This window comes from Pelecanus crispus, chromosome 1 (assembly GCF_030463565.1).
Source record: "Pelecanus crispus isolate bPelCri1 chromosome 1, bPelCri1.pri, whole genome shotgun sequence".
In the NCBI taxonomy this organism is placed as follows: domain Eukaryota; kingdom Metazoa; phylum Chordata; class Aves; order Pelecaniformes; family Pelecanidae; genus Pelecanus; species Pelecanus crispus.
Window position 1 is genome coordinate 146,110,847 of NC_134643.1, and position 15,929 is coordinate 146,126,775.

At 39.1% G+C, this 15,929-nt stretch overlaps 1 protein-coding gene across 1 annotated transcript in view; it reads right to left on the reverse strand.

Moving 5' to 3' along the window:
- Positions 1-15,929, reverse strand: part of STS (steroid sulfatase) — a 98,321-nt gene that overhangs the window by 72,889 nt on the left and 9,503 nt on the right. The window contains exon 5 of the mRNA XM_075718710.1: positions 12,115-12,538. Coding sequence (XP_075574825.1) covers positions 12,115-12,538 — 424 coding nt within the window. The remainder of the gene's footprint in view (positions 1-12,114; positions 12,539-15,929) is intronic.

Sequence of the window (15,929 nt, forward strand, 5' to 3'; positions counted from 1 at the left end):
ATATATCCTGTATTGTCTTAGTATCATAAAGTACAGATTCAAAAAAAAAGCAAAGACAATATTTTTCATAAAAGACACTTTCCATGAAGTTGTGTTTGTTGTTATTTGAGAGGTCATGCACGTGAGAAGCTTTCAATACTGTAGCAACAAATAACACATGAGACTTCTGAGTCAATTAAAAAGACTGAAAATGTCAGCACTTCAAGTAAAGAAAGATGTATACTTTTAAGTTTAATATTTCATATGTATATTAGTGTAACACTGACCTTTCATTAAAGAACATTTCTGCAAGCCTGCATTTTTTACTGCATGGGATTATCTTTGACTTTTTCCTTAAACACAGTTCACTGAATTGAGAGTAATATGCAAATTCTAGGGTAAAACACCACAAAAATCTACTTTATACTTACAATGGTGCAGGCACAGTTCACTTTTCATGCAGACTGCCTTGTTCTAATGTCACAGAGATAGTGCATACTTCTAAATGTATATCTGTATTGCTAAAAGTATCAAAAGCCTCCACTAACTGTTATTTTCAAGAGATAACAACTCAGGTCTGTTGGTTTTGGTTTTTTTTTTTTTAAATTCAACTGACACAAAGATCTAACCTACATGAAGAGTCATCGAATCAATGTTTGATATGGAAGGGCACTACATCATTCTCTTCTTTGCAACTCAAATTGACAGGTTCTGATTGACAGCTTGCTGCCAGGTGGAGAAGAGTCTCACCTATTAATATCCTATAAAAGATCACAGGCAGCTATTTATCTCCTGCCAAAACTCTTTGAGGAGAATCATAACTGACTACCTTTACTGTGACCTTGAAAACGGAATGACAATATCAGCTAGTAGGCAGGAGAGAAATTTGACAATAACAGCTTAACTCCTGAAACACTTCAGTAAACAGCTCCTTCAAAAATGTATTGCCACTATCTTTTACACAGTTCTGTCCTGGTTTCAGCTGGGATAGAGTTAATTTTCTTCCCAGTAGCTGACAGAGTGCTGTGTTTTGGATTTAGGATAAGAATAATGTTGATAACACACTGATGTTTTAGTTGTTGCTGAGCAGTGCTTACACTAAGTCAAGGACTTTTCAGCTTCTCACACTGCCCTGCTAGCAAGCAGGCTGGAGGTGCACAAGAAGCTGGGAGGAGACACAGGGAGGACAGCTGACCCAAACTGGCCAAAGGGATAAACTGGGGAGAGTTGGTTGGGGGTTGGGGCTGCTGCTCGGGAACTGGCTGGTCAATGGTCAGTGGGTGGTGAGCAATTGCATTGCGCATCACTTGTATATTCTTTTATAATTATTGTTTTCCCTTCCTTTCCTGTCTTATTAAATTGTCTTTATCTCAACACATGGGTTTTACCTTTTTTTCCAGCTCCAGTAGGATATGTCCTATTTCCCACCTGTATGGACCAGTGTCTCAGCCATTAGGAGTAAGCATCCCTCTGTTCAAGTGAGAGGATATGGTGGGTAGACACCATGGGTCACCCTGTGGTTTTATCTGCATGACCACGGAGAGGAAGTGGAATGGAAAATCTACCTCGACCCTAGAGGCACAGGTACATGAGCTGCAAGGAAAAACAATCACAAAAGGGCATTCTTCCAGTAAAGTTGCAGCTCCAGTTTCTAGTGAGCGGTTCCCCAGACAGAGTAGAAGGGCTGATCTTACTCTTGATCTTAATGAAGAGACTTCTGATTCGTATTTACAAGAAGTGAGCAACGAACACTATGACCAGGACTAGAGGGGCCCTGCCTCCAGCCAGGTGAAGGAAAGGGACAGACGGGTTTACTGGACTGTGTGGATTCGATGGCCTGGCACATCAGACCCACAGGAGTATAAGGCTCTAGTGGACATTGTTGCACAGTGTACCCTAGTGCCATCAAGCTATAAAGGGGCAGAACCCATCTGTATTTCTGGAGTGACAGGAGGATCCCAACAGCTAACTGTACTGGAGGCCGAAGTGAGCCTTGCACCCCATTGTGATTGGCCCAGCGGCTCTGTGCATCCATGGCATAGATTACCTCAGGAGAGGATATTTCAAGGACCCAAAAAGGTACCAGTGGGTTTTTGGTATAGCTGCCTTGGAGATGGAGGAAATTAAACAGCTGTCTACCTTGCCCAGTCTCTCAGAGGACCCCTGTTGTGGGGCTGCTGAGGGTCGAAGAACAATGGGTGCCCATCGTTACCACAATGGTGCACCGGTGGCAATATTGCACCAAGCAAGACTCCCTCATTCCGATCCATAAGCTGATTTGTTGACTGGAGAGCCAGGGAGTGATCAGCAAGACTCGCTCGCCCTTTAACAGTCCCATATGGACAGTGGAGAGTGGAGAGTAACAGTGGTCTATCACAGCCTCAGTGAAGTCACGCTGCCTCTGAGTGCTGCCTTGCTGAACATGCTAGAACTTCAATACAAACTGGAGTCAAAGGCAGCCAAGTGGTATGCCACAACTGATATCACTAATGTGTTTTTCTCCATCCCTTTGGCAGCAGAGTGCAGGCCACAGTTTGCTTTCACTTGGAGGGGCGTCCAGTACACCTGGAATCGACTGCCCCAGGGGCTCGAAACACAGCCCTACCATTTGCCATAGACTAATCCAGACAGCATTGGAACAGAGTGAAGCTCCAGAACATCTGCAGTACATTGATGACATCATCATGTGGGGCAAAACAGCAGAAGAAGTTTGAGATGGGAAAGAAAATAGTCCAAATCCTTCTGAAGGCTGGTTTTGCCATAAAACAAAGTAAGGTCAAGGGATCTGCACAGGAGATCCAGCTCTTAGGAATAAAACAGCAAGATGGACGTCGTCAGATCCCAATGGATGTGATCAACAGAATAATAGCTATGTCCCTACCAACTAGCAAAAAGGAAACACAAGCTTTCTTAGGCATTGTGGGTTTTTGGAGAATGCATATTCCAAATTACAGTCAGATCGTAAGCCCTCTCTATCAAGTGACCCGGAAGAAGAACAATTTAAAATGGGGCCCTGAGCAACAACAAGCCCTTGAAAAAATTAAACAGGAGACAGCTCATGCAGTAGCCCTTGGGCCAGTCCAGGCAGAACAAGATGTAAAGACTGTGCTCTGCACCGCAGCTGGGGAGAATGGCCCTACCTGGAACCTCTGGCAGAAAGCACCAGGGGAGACTCGAGGTCGACCCCTAGAGTTTTGGAGTTGGTGATACAGAGGATCCGAGACTTGCTATACTCCAACTGAAAAAGAGCCAATATTGACAGCATATGAAGGGGTTTGAGCTGCTTTGGAAGTGGTTGGTACTGAAGCACAGCTCCTGCTGGCACTCCAACTGCCAGTACTGGGCTGGATGTTCAAAGACAGTATCCCTTCTACACATCATGCAACTGATGCTATGTGGAGTAAGTGGGACACACTGATCATACAATGGGCTTGGATAGGAAATCTCAGCCACCCAGGAATCTTGGAAGTGATCACAGACTGGCCAGAAGGCAAAGATTTCAGAATATCACCAGAGGAGGAGGTGAAGCATACTGAGGAGGCCCCACTGTATAATAAACTACCGGAAAATGAGAAGCAATATGCCCTGTTCACTGATGGGTCCTGTCATCTTGTGGGAAAGCATCGGAGGTGGAAAGCTGCTGTATGGAGTCCTATATGACAAATCACAGAAACTGCTGAAGGAGAAGGGGAATTGAGCCAGTTTGCAGAGATGAAAGCCATCAAGCTGGCTTTAGACATTGCTGAATGAGAAAAGTGGCCAGTACTTTATCTCTATACTGACTCATGGATGGTGGCAAATGCCCTGTGGAGGTGGTTGCAGCAATGGAAGCAGAGCAACTGGCAGCAGAGGTAAACCTGTGTGGGCTGCCACATTGTGGCAAGATATTGCTGCCCGGGTAGAGAACCTGGTTGTAAAAGTACGTCATGTAGATGCTCACGTACCCAAGAGTCAGGCCACTGAAGAACATCAAAACAACCAGCAGGTGGATCAGGCTGCTAAGACTCAAGTGGCTCAGGTGGATCTGGACTGGCAACATAAGGGTGAATTATTTATAGCTTTGTGGGCCCATGATGCCTCAGGCCATCAAGGAAGGGATGCAACATATAGATGGGCTCGTGACGGAGGGGTGGATTTGACCATGGACACTGTTGCACAGGGTAACCATGAATGTGAAACATGTGCTGCAATCAAGAAAGCCAAGCAGTTAAAGCCACAGGGAACTTCAGTTTCAAAAGATCTGAGATTCGCTTATTCAAATACAGTAAAAATTTTTATCCTAACAAGAATCACAGAGTCTTCTTTCAATTTACTGAGTAACCAGAGAGATTACACATATCTGACATAAGACATCCTTTAATGTGTTCTTAACTGATCCTGAAAACATCTAAAAGCATCACGTTGATGGTGACTCCTCTGCATATTGCATAGCACTAGATTCTTCTTTTTTAGTGTGAGGACTCTTTACATTACTCAAGGATTCAGTTCAGGCTTGAGCTGTAAAACACAGCTTTAAAGTGGGTGAGAGAGCAAGTTACAACTAATCTGACTTTGTGCTTCACACATGGGTCTTCTAACCTTTTTCCTGCAATTTTGCTCTAAATACTTGATGCACTGAAAACCCCTTGGGTACTTTTGTTTGCTTTTCTGTGCACTGACGTTAATCTAAGACCACTGCAGCAGAGCAACAGGTGGGGCTCTGAATTTGTTGGCCTGTGGTTGTCAAATCAAACTCAGATTTCAAGTATGATTCTGTACTGGAAACGAGATGGGAACATGACATGATAGGGATCCATTTTACTTTTTCACAATACATTCTAAATTAACCTTTAATATGATGGACAGTATGATCTTTCTGAGCAAGACTTTTTTTTTGCTAGATGTGAAATTATCCTCACATTCTGTCATAAAGTACATATTTTTAACCCGTTAGACCACTACACCCTCTATACCAGTGGAGGTACTATGATTCACAGCAGCTACTATGAAAGCAGATATACTTGGTTTTGCCTGAGCTGGGCAAACACTGTGCTGTGTTAAAATTCAGTTAACAATTGTTTCTGTTATGCCCAAAGTCTTATAAATTACAGGTAATTCACCCATAGACTGAAATAGCTTGCAAAGAACTATTTGAAATAGATATAGGGGTCGAATATATTACCTCTTATAAGAATAAGTACATATGATTTAATATGACTTATTGAATATGTGTGCTGGTTTTGGCTGGCATAGAGTTAATTTTCTTCAGAGTAGCTAGCATGTTCTGGATTTGTGCTGAAAACAGTGTTGATAATATAGAGATGTTTTCATTACTACTGTGCTTACACAAGGTCAAGGCCTTTTCCGCCTCTCACCCCACCCCACCAGCGAGCAGGCTGGGGGTGCACAAGGAGTTGGGAGGGGACACAGCTGGGACAGCTGACCCCAACTGACCAAAGGGATATTCCACACCATATGACATCATGCTCAGCATACAAAGCTGGGGGAAGAAGAAGGAAAGGAGGACGTTTGGAGTTATGGCATTTGTCTTCCCAAGTAACTATCACGCGTGATGGAGCCCTGCTTTCCTGGGGATGGCTGAACACCTGCCTGCCAATGGGAAGTGGTGAATGAATTCCTTGTTTTGCTTTGCTTGTGTGCATGGCTCTTGCTTTTGTCCTGGTTTTGGCTGGGACAGAGTTAATTTTCTTCCTAGTAGCAGGCATAGTGCTGTGTTTTGGATTTAGTAGGAGAAGAATGCTGATAACACATTGGTGTTTTAGTTGTTGCTAAGTACTGCTTATGCTAGTCAAGGACTTTTCAGCTTCCCATGCTCTGCCAGGTACACAAGAAACTGGGAGGGGGTACAGCTAGGACAGTTGATCCAAACTGACCAAAGGGCTATGCCATACCATATGACGTCATGCTCAGTATGTAAACTGGGGCAGTTGGCCGTGGGGCAGCGATCGCTGCTTGGGAACTGGCTGGGCATCGGCTGGCACATGGTGAGCGGTTGCATCACTTGTTTTTTTCCCCAGGTTTTGTTTCTCTCTCTCTCATTGTTCTCCTTTTCATTACAATTTTTATTACTATTATTATTATTTTTATTTTATTTCAATTATTAAACTGTTCTTATCTCAACCCACAAGTTTTCTTTTGCCCTCCTGATTCTCTCCCCCATCCTACTGGGTGGAAGGGTGAGCGAGCAGCTGTGTGGTGCTTGGTTGCTGACAGAGGCTAAACCACAACAGCTTTACCTATTAAACTGCCTTTATCTCAACCCACGAGTTTTCTCACTTTTACTCTTCCAATTCTCTCCCCCATCGTCCTGGCGGGGAGTGAGCAAGCAGTTGTGTGGTGCTTAGTTGCTGACTGGTGTTAAACCATGACAATATGTCATTTTCACATAGTCACGGTACACCAGATTCACAGCTAAGATGAAAGAAGACAAAAATGTTGCAGTATATAATCTGCAGATACATTATGAGCACAAATATGTACCAGTGTGTTGATACAGGCAGATGCAAACCTAACGTTTCCTTTCCTGTAACCCTCCTTTTACTAAAACCATTCTTCTTATTCAATATCCCCCCAGTGGGTAAGTTCATTCAATCCTTATTCCCCATGGCTCCCTCCTCTACTTCCAGGTTAGATCACGAATTAGACAGTGCTCTTTCTGGATGGACTGGCTGAATGCATTTCATTAAGCCTTGTTTCTGCAGAAGAAAAACTTGGCTTAGTTGTACCAAGGCAGGACTTCGTCCTACAAGCTGGATTTTGTTTTGTTCTGACTGCTAACAGTGCTAAAATCCTTGTTAGCATGAATGAATTAATGAATGAGTATTTCTGTCTTACTCTTTTAAAAGACATACCTTAAAACACAAATCTTGTATTTTCAAAATTTTTCAAAATCAGAAAAGAGAACTCCAGACCACTTAGGGGTAACTTATCAAAACCAAAAAAGATGCTGAAAATGGAGTAAGGAAGGGGAAAAAAAGTAAAAACATGGATAAATCTGACTCTTTCTACAAGATATTAAAAGTAGGATGTGTTACTACTATATCTGCATTTGTGAAATGACACTGCCAGGCAAATAGCCAAGATACTTTTGACATCTCTAATTTCATGCCTATTTCTTCCTCTAAGTGCTTAAGGTACACAATTCATATATGTTTTTATTTTCTTTGTATATAACATTTTTTCTCCCTTTCAGAAAGCAAATTCTTGTAAGCATGGGGAAAAAAACCAAAATTTCTCACCTACTACAAATTATAGTCATTACTAAATCCCTCTCCCCTGCCAAACTTTGGAGCTCAGTATATAGATACACTGCTCTTTAGAAGTGTTCCATTCCAAATGCAGTCTGTCACTCACGGTAGAACTAGTTAGGTCCTTAATCATTCTTAAATGACTTAAATGACTAAAATCTTCCATTTTCAGATGGCCCTAAAGTATATGAATAAATATTTTAGCTCTTGTATTCAAAAGGAACAAGCAGAGGGCTGACAAAAAGGGATGAAGATCCAGTAGAGTTGTTACGGCTTATAGTTTATTGCCCTTTTTTAATATATGTGCACATATTCATCATGTGTGTACAGATATACACAAACTCTTCTCTATAATTTGTATTTTTCTGCAAAATATAAGGAATCTTCTTGTAGGATTCATAAAACCACTTGATTTCAGAACTCTAACTCCAGTACAACATGCCAGCTCCCTGATCTTAAGACCTAGTGATATATGGAAAACCTCCAAACCACAGCCTGCTGGATTAGATGAAAATAAATTTGAGTATGTGTTGTAACAGTGTTTCAAGGACTGAAATAGAATAGATAAAAAGAAAATAAAAAATGTATTAAGTGACATCACAAAACTTTGAATATTATGGCTATGCAATCTATGACTGAAAAAAAAATCTGCATGAAAATTGTTCAACATCATCTTCACCATAGCTTTGGAATATAAAAATGTTTGTATGCAAATACTGTTTTCCAGAAGTTAGATTTCATTAGGATTTTTTTTTTTAAATATTATTATTAATTGTAACCAGCTATCCAAAACTGTCAGAGAGGTTTTCTGTATCATAGAGTGGTACTTTTGTTTTGCTAATTTCTGATATGTTAACAGGTCTCTGGCATTTTCCAAATTTGGATTGTCTGTGCAGCTGATGATGGACATGCTGAAGACACGAGTGACAACCATATTGAACTTAACATGAAATAACCAGCATCCATTTGATTTGCAAACATACTGTAATGTCTAGAGAGTGTTCTGATAGGTTTACAATATGTACACACACTTGGTCTTGGGAAAAAGTAATTAGAATTAACATACACTGAACTGACCTGCCCACTTACAATTAGGTTGTGTTTTCATGTGCTGGATCTGACACTTGTAATTAATTGTATATTGTATATATTCTTCTCCAGTACCATTTCTGAGCATTGAATATGGTATTTTCTCTCTTTCAATCTGCTTAGGAACAAATGAAAACAGTAATACACATATCCAAAACTAAGGAAGAACAAATACAGTATCACCTCTCAAAAAAAACCAGACCAAAGTAAGTATAACAGCACATACCTATATGCTATGAAGAAATTTTAAGACGACTTGAAAAGTACAAAATCTAATGATTATGTACATGTGATTTATGTCATAGAGCTGACAATATGACTGACAAATAGCTAGTAAAGAGAATAATGTCAGGAAGTCCATTGCCTGAACTCTGAAGAACTTACAAAGGTAATATAGGTAATAGGTATAATAAACTTAGATAGATAAAACATTTATGTTGTAATTGTTTTATATATATATTAAAAAACCCCTATATATACATTCATATATATTGTATATAAATAGATCCTAAAAGGGCTATATAGGAAATGTGCTGTTGAAGATTGGAGATTTATCGTACATTTATTGTAAAGATAATAAACCAATTAAAACACGCATGATAGCTGATGATTTTTAGTTTGATGATAAAATGTATTAAGGCACTGGTGAGGCCACACCTTGAATACTGTGTCCAGTTTTGGGCCCCTCAATACAAGAAAGACATTGAGGTGCTGGAGCGTGTCCAGAGAAGGGCAACGAAACTGGTGAAGGGTCTGGAGCACAGGCCTTATGAGGAGCGGCTGAGGGAACTGGGACTGTTTAGCATAGAGAAGAGGAGGCTGAGGGGTGACCTTATTGCTCTCTACAACTTCCTGAAAGGAGGTTGTAGCGAGGTGGGTGTTGGTCTCTTCTCCCAAGTAGTTAGCGATAGGATGAGAGGAAATGGGCTCAAGCTGCACCAGGGGAGGTTTACATTGGATATTAGGGAAAATTTCTTTACGGAAAGAGTGTTCAAGCATTGGAACAGGCTGCCCAGAGAGGTGGTGGAGTCACCGTCCCTGGAAGCGTTCAAAAAACGGGTAGACGTGGCACTTTGGGACATGGTTTAGTGGGCATGGTGGTGTTGGGTTGATGATTGGACTGATGATCTTAGAGGTCCTTTCCAATCTTAATGATTACTAGTTTTCACTGTCATAAATAATCCACCCAGCAAGCCAGGAAACATGAAATTGCTACTCTACCCTTAATTGGTTTAGTGGTAGACTTGGTAATGTTAGGTTAATGGTTGGACTGGATGATCTTAAAGGTCTTTTCCAACCTAAACGATTCTATGACTCTGTAATAAGAACCAGTGAATGCAAATGACTCTGGGTTCTTCAAATTCAGGCTTGTTCCAACTCTGGTATACTTGTGCACAGGGATTACTGGTGTACAGGACTGCGCTTGCTACTTATTGTATTATTTAAACAAAAGAAGCCTATATGACAAATCAAGTGTTGAGTCAAACGTGTGGCTAAAGGAGGGTTGCGTGAGACTGCTCGCTGAAGAAGTGGAACCACAACAATGCTGTGGAGCTTCCAAAAACCTGGTGGCCCTACACTTATGAGTGCCAGATGTCTGACTGCTGCTGCAACCTGGTTGCCTCTTGATGGCCATTCCCCCTACAAATGGCCAAAGTCAGTACCTTAGTCATAAAAGCAACGGTCTACTGGACATTGGTTGTAGCAATGGAGTTGACAGGTATGAACTATATAATGTCAGAACCAGTGTGTCAAAGCAGGTATTGATTTTGTTGCTCACACTATTATATGGGACAGATCAGTTCAGTGAATATTAATCTAATTACTCCTACCCCAGAAGCAAGTTTTATGGTTATATACTTTGCATGTGAATTCACTACAGGGCACAGTTAAGATTGCTTGAATGCCCTAATTGCTTCTCAATACCTTAATGCGCTTGGATATTCTTTAATTTAACATTGACTCTGAATTGTCTGGGTTATAATTCTTACTATAATTGCAGCATTCCTGTAACAAAGTTTATTGTAAATTACGAATATGTGCTATTAACCTTGACTTCAGTTTAACATCACTTTTGTCTGGAAACTACATTGAGAACTGAGGCCAAGTGCCCAGCTGATGTAAAGCCACTTACCTCCAGCTGAGTCAACAAAGCTATGCTGACTTAGATGATACGTTGTTTTGCCAGCTCTAAGCTGGCTAAGCTATACAATAACACGGTGCACATTATGAATATTAATAAATTTAAAGAGTTACTAGTTTTCTAGCATTGATTTCCAATCTTGAACTCACCTGGTTTGGGGCTACCTTTTTATTGTCATTGCATTAAAATCAATGAAACATTCAGAGATATCCAAAGCATTACGAATCACTACAGGCACATTACATACTTGTAAATCACAGAAGAATCTGCCAACATATAGTTAATGTACTCAAGAGTCTTTTAAAATCACCAAATGCTTGGTCACTAAGCAAATAACTTCCCAACAATTTTTAAAGGGGAGTATGTGTGTGTCTGTAGTAAACGAAGTACTTCACAGTTAAATTAGAATGTAGATGAGAAGCTATCTTTACCAACATTGCCAAGAGGAAATAAAGATGTTTTAGTTTATTTATAAATACTTATGAGAATGTTGACTGTTGGGAAGACTTACTCACTTGAAGAAATTTGATATAAAAAAAAATTATTTTGGTATGATGAGTAGAGATGGCTATATCAAATATTTATAATGAAAGAAATGATAGAAAAATTGCAGTATAAGATCAAGATTTTAGAGAAACTTTTTTTCTTGCTAACAGTCTTGATGACTACTGCATACAGTCATTAAGTCTAGAAAATTTAGCCTCTGATTCTTTGGTAAAAGTTTTCATTCAGCAACGACACCATGTGAATGCATTCACAGTAACTACCTGGTTTTCAGGATAGTAATTAAGGGACTTCTTATGTCTTAGAACATGTTTTTACTTTTGTTTAACTACTTTTAGAAATGGTTCAACCTGTTTCAAAAGTGATTGAGAAAAATACTTCAGCATATTCTTCAAGAAGTTATATGGATGACATTTTTCTCCAAATATATTGATTTATATTTCAGAATATACAAATGTATACTTTTATGACTTGACCCGATTAAAAGCCCTGTAGTGACAATTACGCCAAAGTAGCTAACTCTGCAAAAATAAAGAATGATTTAGGATGATTTTGTACATCCAATGTTTAGGTGACCCAATCTGATGGCTATTAAAAAATCATTGCTTTCAAAAAACCATTTATTTCCTAACTTCTGTAAATCACATCTTTTCAAAATTAATTTGGCATAAAAGTGGAGGCATCTAAAATGACAGTATCTTAAAAAAATTGCCTTATGAATGCCATTTAATGGATGCATCAAATCAATGATGAAGAACAGTTTTCCATTACAGAAAAGTCATGGATTATGACTCTGCATTGTGCTTTCACATAATTAAGTCACACCACAAAAGATTTTTCATATTTCAAGTTACATTAAATTCTCAGGAATGAAAGTCCTAAAAAATTAGGTATTTTTATAAAAACAACTCTGAAACATGTAAACAAAAATAGTTTTTAATTTTTATAGAGAAAATAATGACATGCCTGATAGAAAAAAACAGTCACTTTCACTAAAAAGATTAACTTCAGTCACCTTTTAAAGGAAAAAAAATTATTATAATATATAATGGCATATTCCTCATGCCTACCACAATTTTTTTTTTCTACTTCTTCAGAAGCATCGTCATTGTGAAATGCCAGCATTAACTTATAACATAGTCAGAAACCTACCTTCCTATAAACTGCACAGCTTCCCTTGTCAGTCTCTGAGTAAGGTTCTCATAGGATAGTGGTTGCTGGATAATCTGATGGTCCCTCATTAAGAAGCAGTTCAGGTGTCGAAAATGATAAAAGAAAAAGATCAAAACCGCAAGTGAAATAGCGGTTATTAACAAGCAGTAAGCCAATGCTCGGAAAGGTACTTTGAGGAGGCCGATGTACTGCACTATTGCCAAAGAGATGAGGGTGATTCCAGCGATTTGGATTGGGATGACAAGGGACTTCTGAACCCCTTTTAAAAATACGCTGCCTTGGCCAGGTTTGCAGTCTCTAAAATTGGTCACGGTAAGCCCATAAAAGTAATCAAATCCATGACTGAGGGGGTGGTGACAGAAGTCATTACTGCTTTCACAGTTCATCCCAAGATGCCACTTTCCTACCAAGAGAGAAGGACAGAGAGTATTTTTGTAGTTAAATCGTCAAACTATATTGTGCGCTATTCCAAACTGTCACTATCCGACTGATATCCCCTACCCCCAGGATTTATTGTGTGGATCCATATTTTCTATCTAATCTTTCTTTATGCCTTCACCAAACACTCTGTTTCATGTCTGCCTCTTTGTTTTAGTTAGAAATAGTTTGGCACAGCTCCTGATGGAGACCATTAAATTCTGAGTGGACTAGCAGGTCACTGAAGAACAACAGAGCCCTAAAAGACACTTAACTTTGAAAATTAAGCCTTTGTGCATGTATAGTCAAGTACTCATAAGAAAATACTGTTTTCCAGCAGCTACTGCTTTCTTAGGAAGAGCCAATATGGAGTTACAAAATAACCTTTCTGAAATTTTTCTGGCAAATCATTCACATTTGACTAGTTTAAAAAAAAAAAAGAAGAAAACAGTAACAAACAGAAAATAAACCAAGAATAGTGAAATTACCAAGGCATTTATTATTTAAATGATTGCAAAATCTCTGAAATTGCCAATCTCCCTCACTATATAGTTATATATAGTGAGGGAGATTATTTTTTATTTATATAATGTTTTAATACATATATAAATTAAAAAAGAAACAGCAGTAACAAGTAAATTGTCGCCAAATACTCTCTCACAGCAGTTTGCCTCACTAGGAAATCATTCTAATTATGCAGTAACATTGGACACTGACTGACACAAGGAAACAGTGAGTCTGATTTGCATTATAGTAGCGTAAACTATGTTCATGCTGATTACAATAAGTATTTAGATAATTCATTCTATGACTCAGGTACAACCCCTTACCATATGCTTATGCATCACTTAGTGCAACAGACCTAACTGGTAGCTGTTATTTAAATTCAAATGCATAATTAAAAAAAATCAAATTCAGTTAAGCCTATTGACATAAATTATGGCTAGAGCTATGCTCTTTGGTCTCAGCAAGGAAATATGTTGAATATTTGACAAAACATATCAACCTTGACAAAACAGATGACAATATATATTACTGGGTCAGATTTTATTTATTTTTTCTGAATCAAATACCTAAACATGACCAGCATAATTCAGGGGTTGTGAACTTAAAAGAAATAAACAAACCGACCCACAAACCCAGTAAATCCTCAACACCATAACCTAGCCCAAAGAAATTTGAAATATTTTGTTCTAGAGACTTCAGGATACACATGGTAGAAAGTACATGAAAGGAATAAAGCATATATAGAATTTTCCCCTTTCCCAGGCCATCCCAGCTTTTACACCTCTGTAAGAAAGTCCTGATGCAGGCAGTCCTAAGCACCTCCTGGGTCTAGAGAGCAGCATATTCATCCGGCACTTCTGCCTTTGGCAATGACAAATGTGGATATTGCAGTACGAAAGAGGGTGAAGATGGGCATCAGTTCTGATTTTTTTAAATAGTACCTAGCAAATGGGCTCAATGTCATTGTTTTTCTTTCACAAACAACAGAACTAAGGTCTGGGATGTAATGTGCCTAAGTTCACCTGTCAGCAAAGGTGGGGAAAAATACCACAGAAATCTTGAGCCTAACTGAATGCTTAGTTGACAGTCCCGTTCTCCGCGTACATCTCTTGATGGTCTTAGGTTAGAAATACCTTCTGTATATTATAGCAGCAGGCATAAAAGCATTTGGAGGTCTGCTTATGTGCCAGTGGAATGGAGGCCTCTACAGCTTTCTCATCCCATTAGGAGTTTTCCCACTTACTGTCAGATGGCCCCCATCACCTGAGGTGGTATTCTGCTTTCTGCAGGCAGAATGGCTCAACTCACTCCTTTTGACATGGTCCAGTGAACATTATTGCGGCCAATTACAAAAATAGCAATGCAGACCACTATACTGAATTTTTAGATGTTATAATGGTGCCATAAGGGGCTAGCTAAGACTGCAACTCTGAATTTCATTCCCAGCAAGCAAAGACACAAATTTGGGAAAATAAATGCTTCAATATTTTCTCTTGCATTTACATGACTATCTTCATGGAATAATCGTAAAGCCAGATGAGTAGCAAGGTCAGCATGAAACAACTCTCATCAAATTAGATAACTGAAATAAAGATAGAGGCTTATGATCACGAATATAAATGATCTTAAAGCTTTAATTTTTAATTTTTTGCCGTTATTTGTCAATCTCAAAGCACGTATAATTCAGTAAAAAAATAAGGAAACGAAACCCAAACAAATTAAATATACTTTCAAGGTCATTTATTATGATATAAAGAAGTTTGTTTAAACTGGATCTCAATAAAACTAGACATTGCAAGCCAGGACAGAAGAATCTTGCAATAACAAATTAGGACAGGGGAAAATATAGGACCTATTTTTATCGAAAGGGTTTTAGCAAGCACAACAAATTGTTCAATGTCAGGATGAACTTGGGCCTCAAAAAAAGTTTTGTTCAGAAGCAACTTAAGCCAAACAAAGCAGAGAGCAGGTTAGCTGGGAAAAGCAACAGAAGCACGGAAAGACACAATTGCCATTCTCAAATGGCTGACAAGGTAGAGGGGTTTGATACATCCTGCCCTACTCTGAAAAAGCAAGTGATGACTGGGTCCACAATACACCTTTTGTTTCATTCCTTGTGACAATAATCCGTGCCTTGAGCTAGCATTTCAACAGACTATTGTAATGTGCTTTACACTGGGGCCTTTCTGAATCTGAGAGCAGTGCAAAATGCTCACTTCTTTGTCAAGTGAAGCTTCATAGTATGGACGCTTCACACAAGCATCATACACATTTCAGCAGACTCTGCCAAGCTTTTGAGTGAAATTCATGCTGTTAATTGTAAGTTATGAGTACCTTAATAGTTTGAGACCTAGACGACTTCTGCCACAATTAAGATTTTTGCAGAGCAAAAGTGATGCAATGAAAGGCAAGTGGAAATGAGAGGAAGGTCCTATTCAGCCAAGAAACTTCATTTGGAACTCAGTTTTTCAGAGCCCAGAATGCTGGAAAGGCTGCAAAAATCCGTGTTTTTCCCTCTGCTTTTCCCTCAGACAGTTGAAAAGGGAGCAATCTGAAAACCTGAGCTGTATATACTGATATATTTCTTTTGGTATGGTTTTGTGCTCTTCAGATAAATGGCAAGATGCACGATGCAGAGCAAGATGCAAACAAATATTTTATGTGCTCAAAGAAATATATTTATAAGATACACATGGTAATAATAATATAAAGTATGTATGCATATGATTTTAAGCTGTTCTATTCATAACTGTTCTATTAATCCTACTTCGTAGACTCAGCCAATCTTGTATTTCTCACTACTGTGATGGTGTGTCCAAACATTCCAACAACTCGTTCTGGAGGAGTCCCAGTTTATCCATTAGTATTTT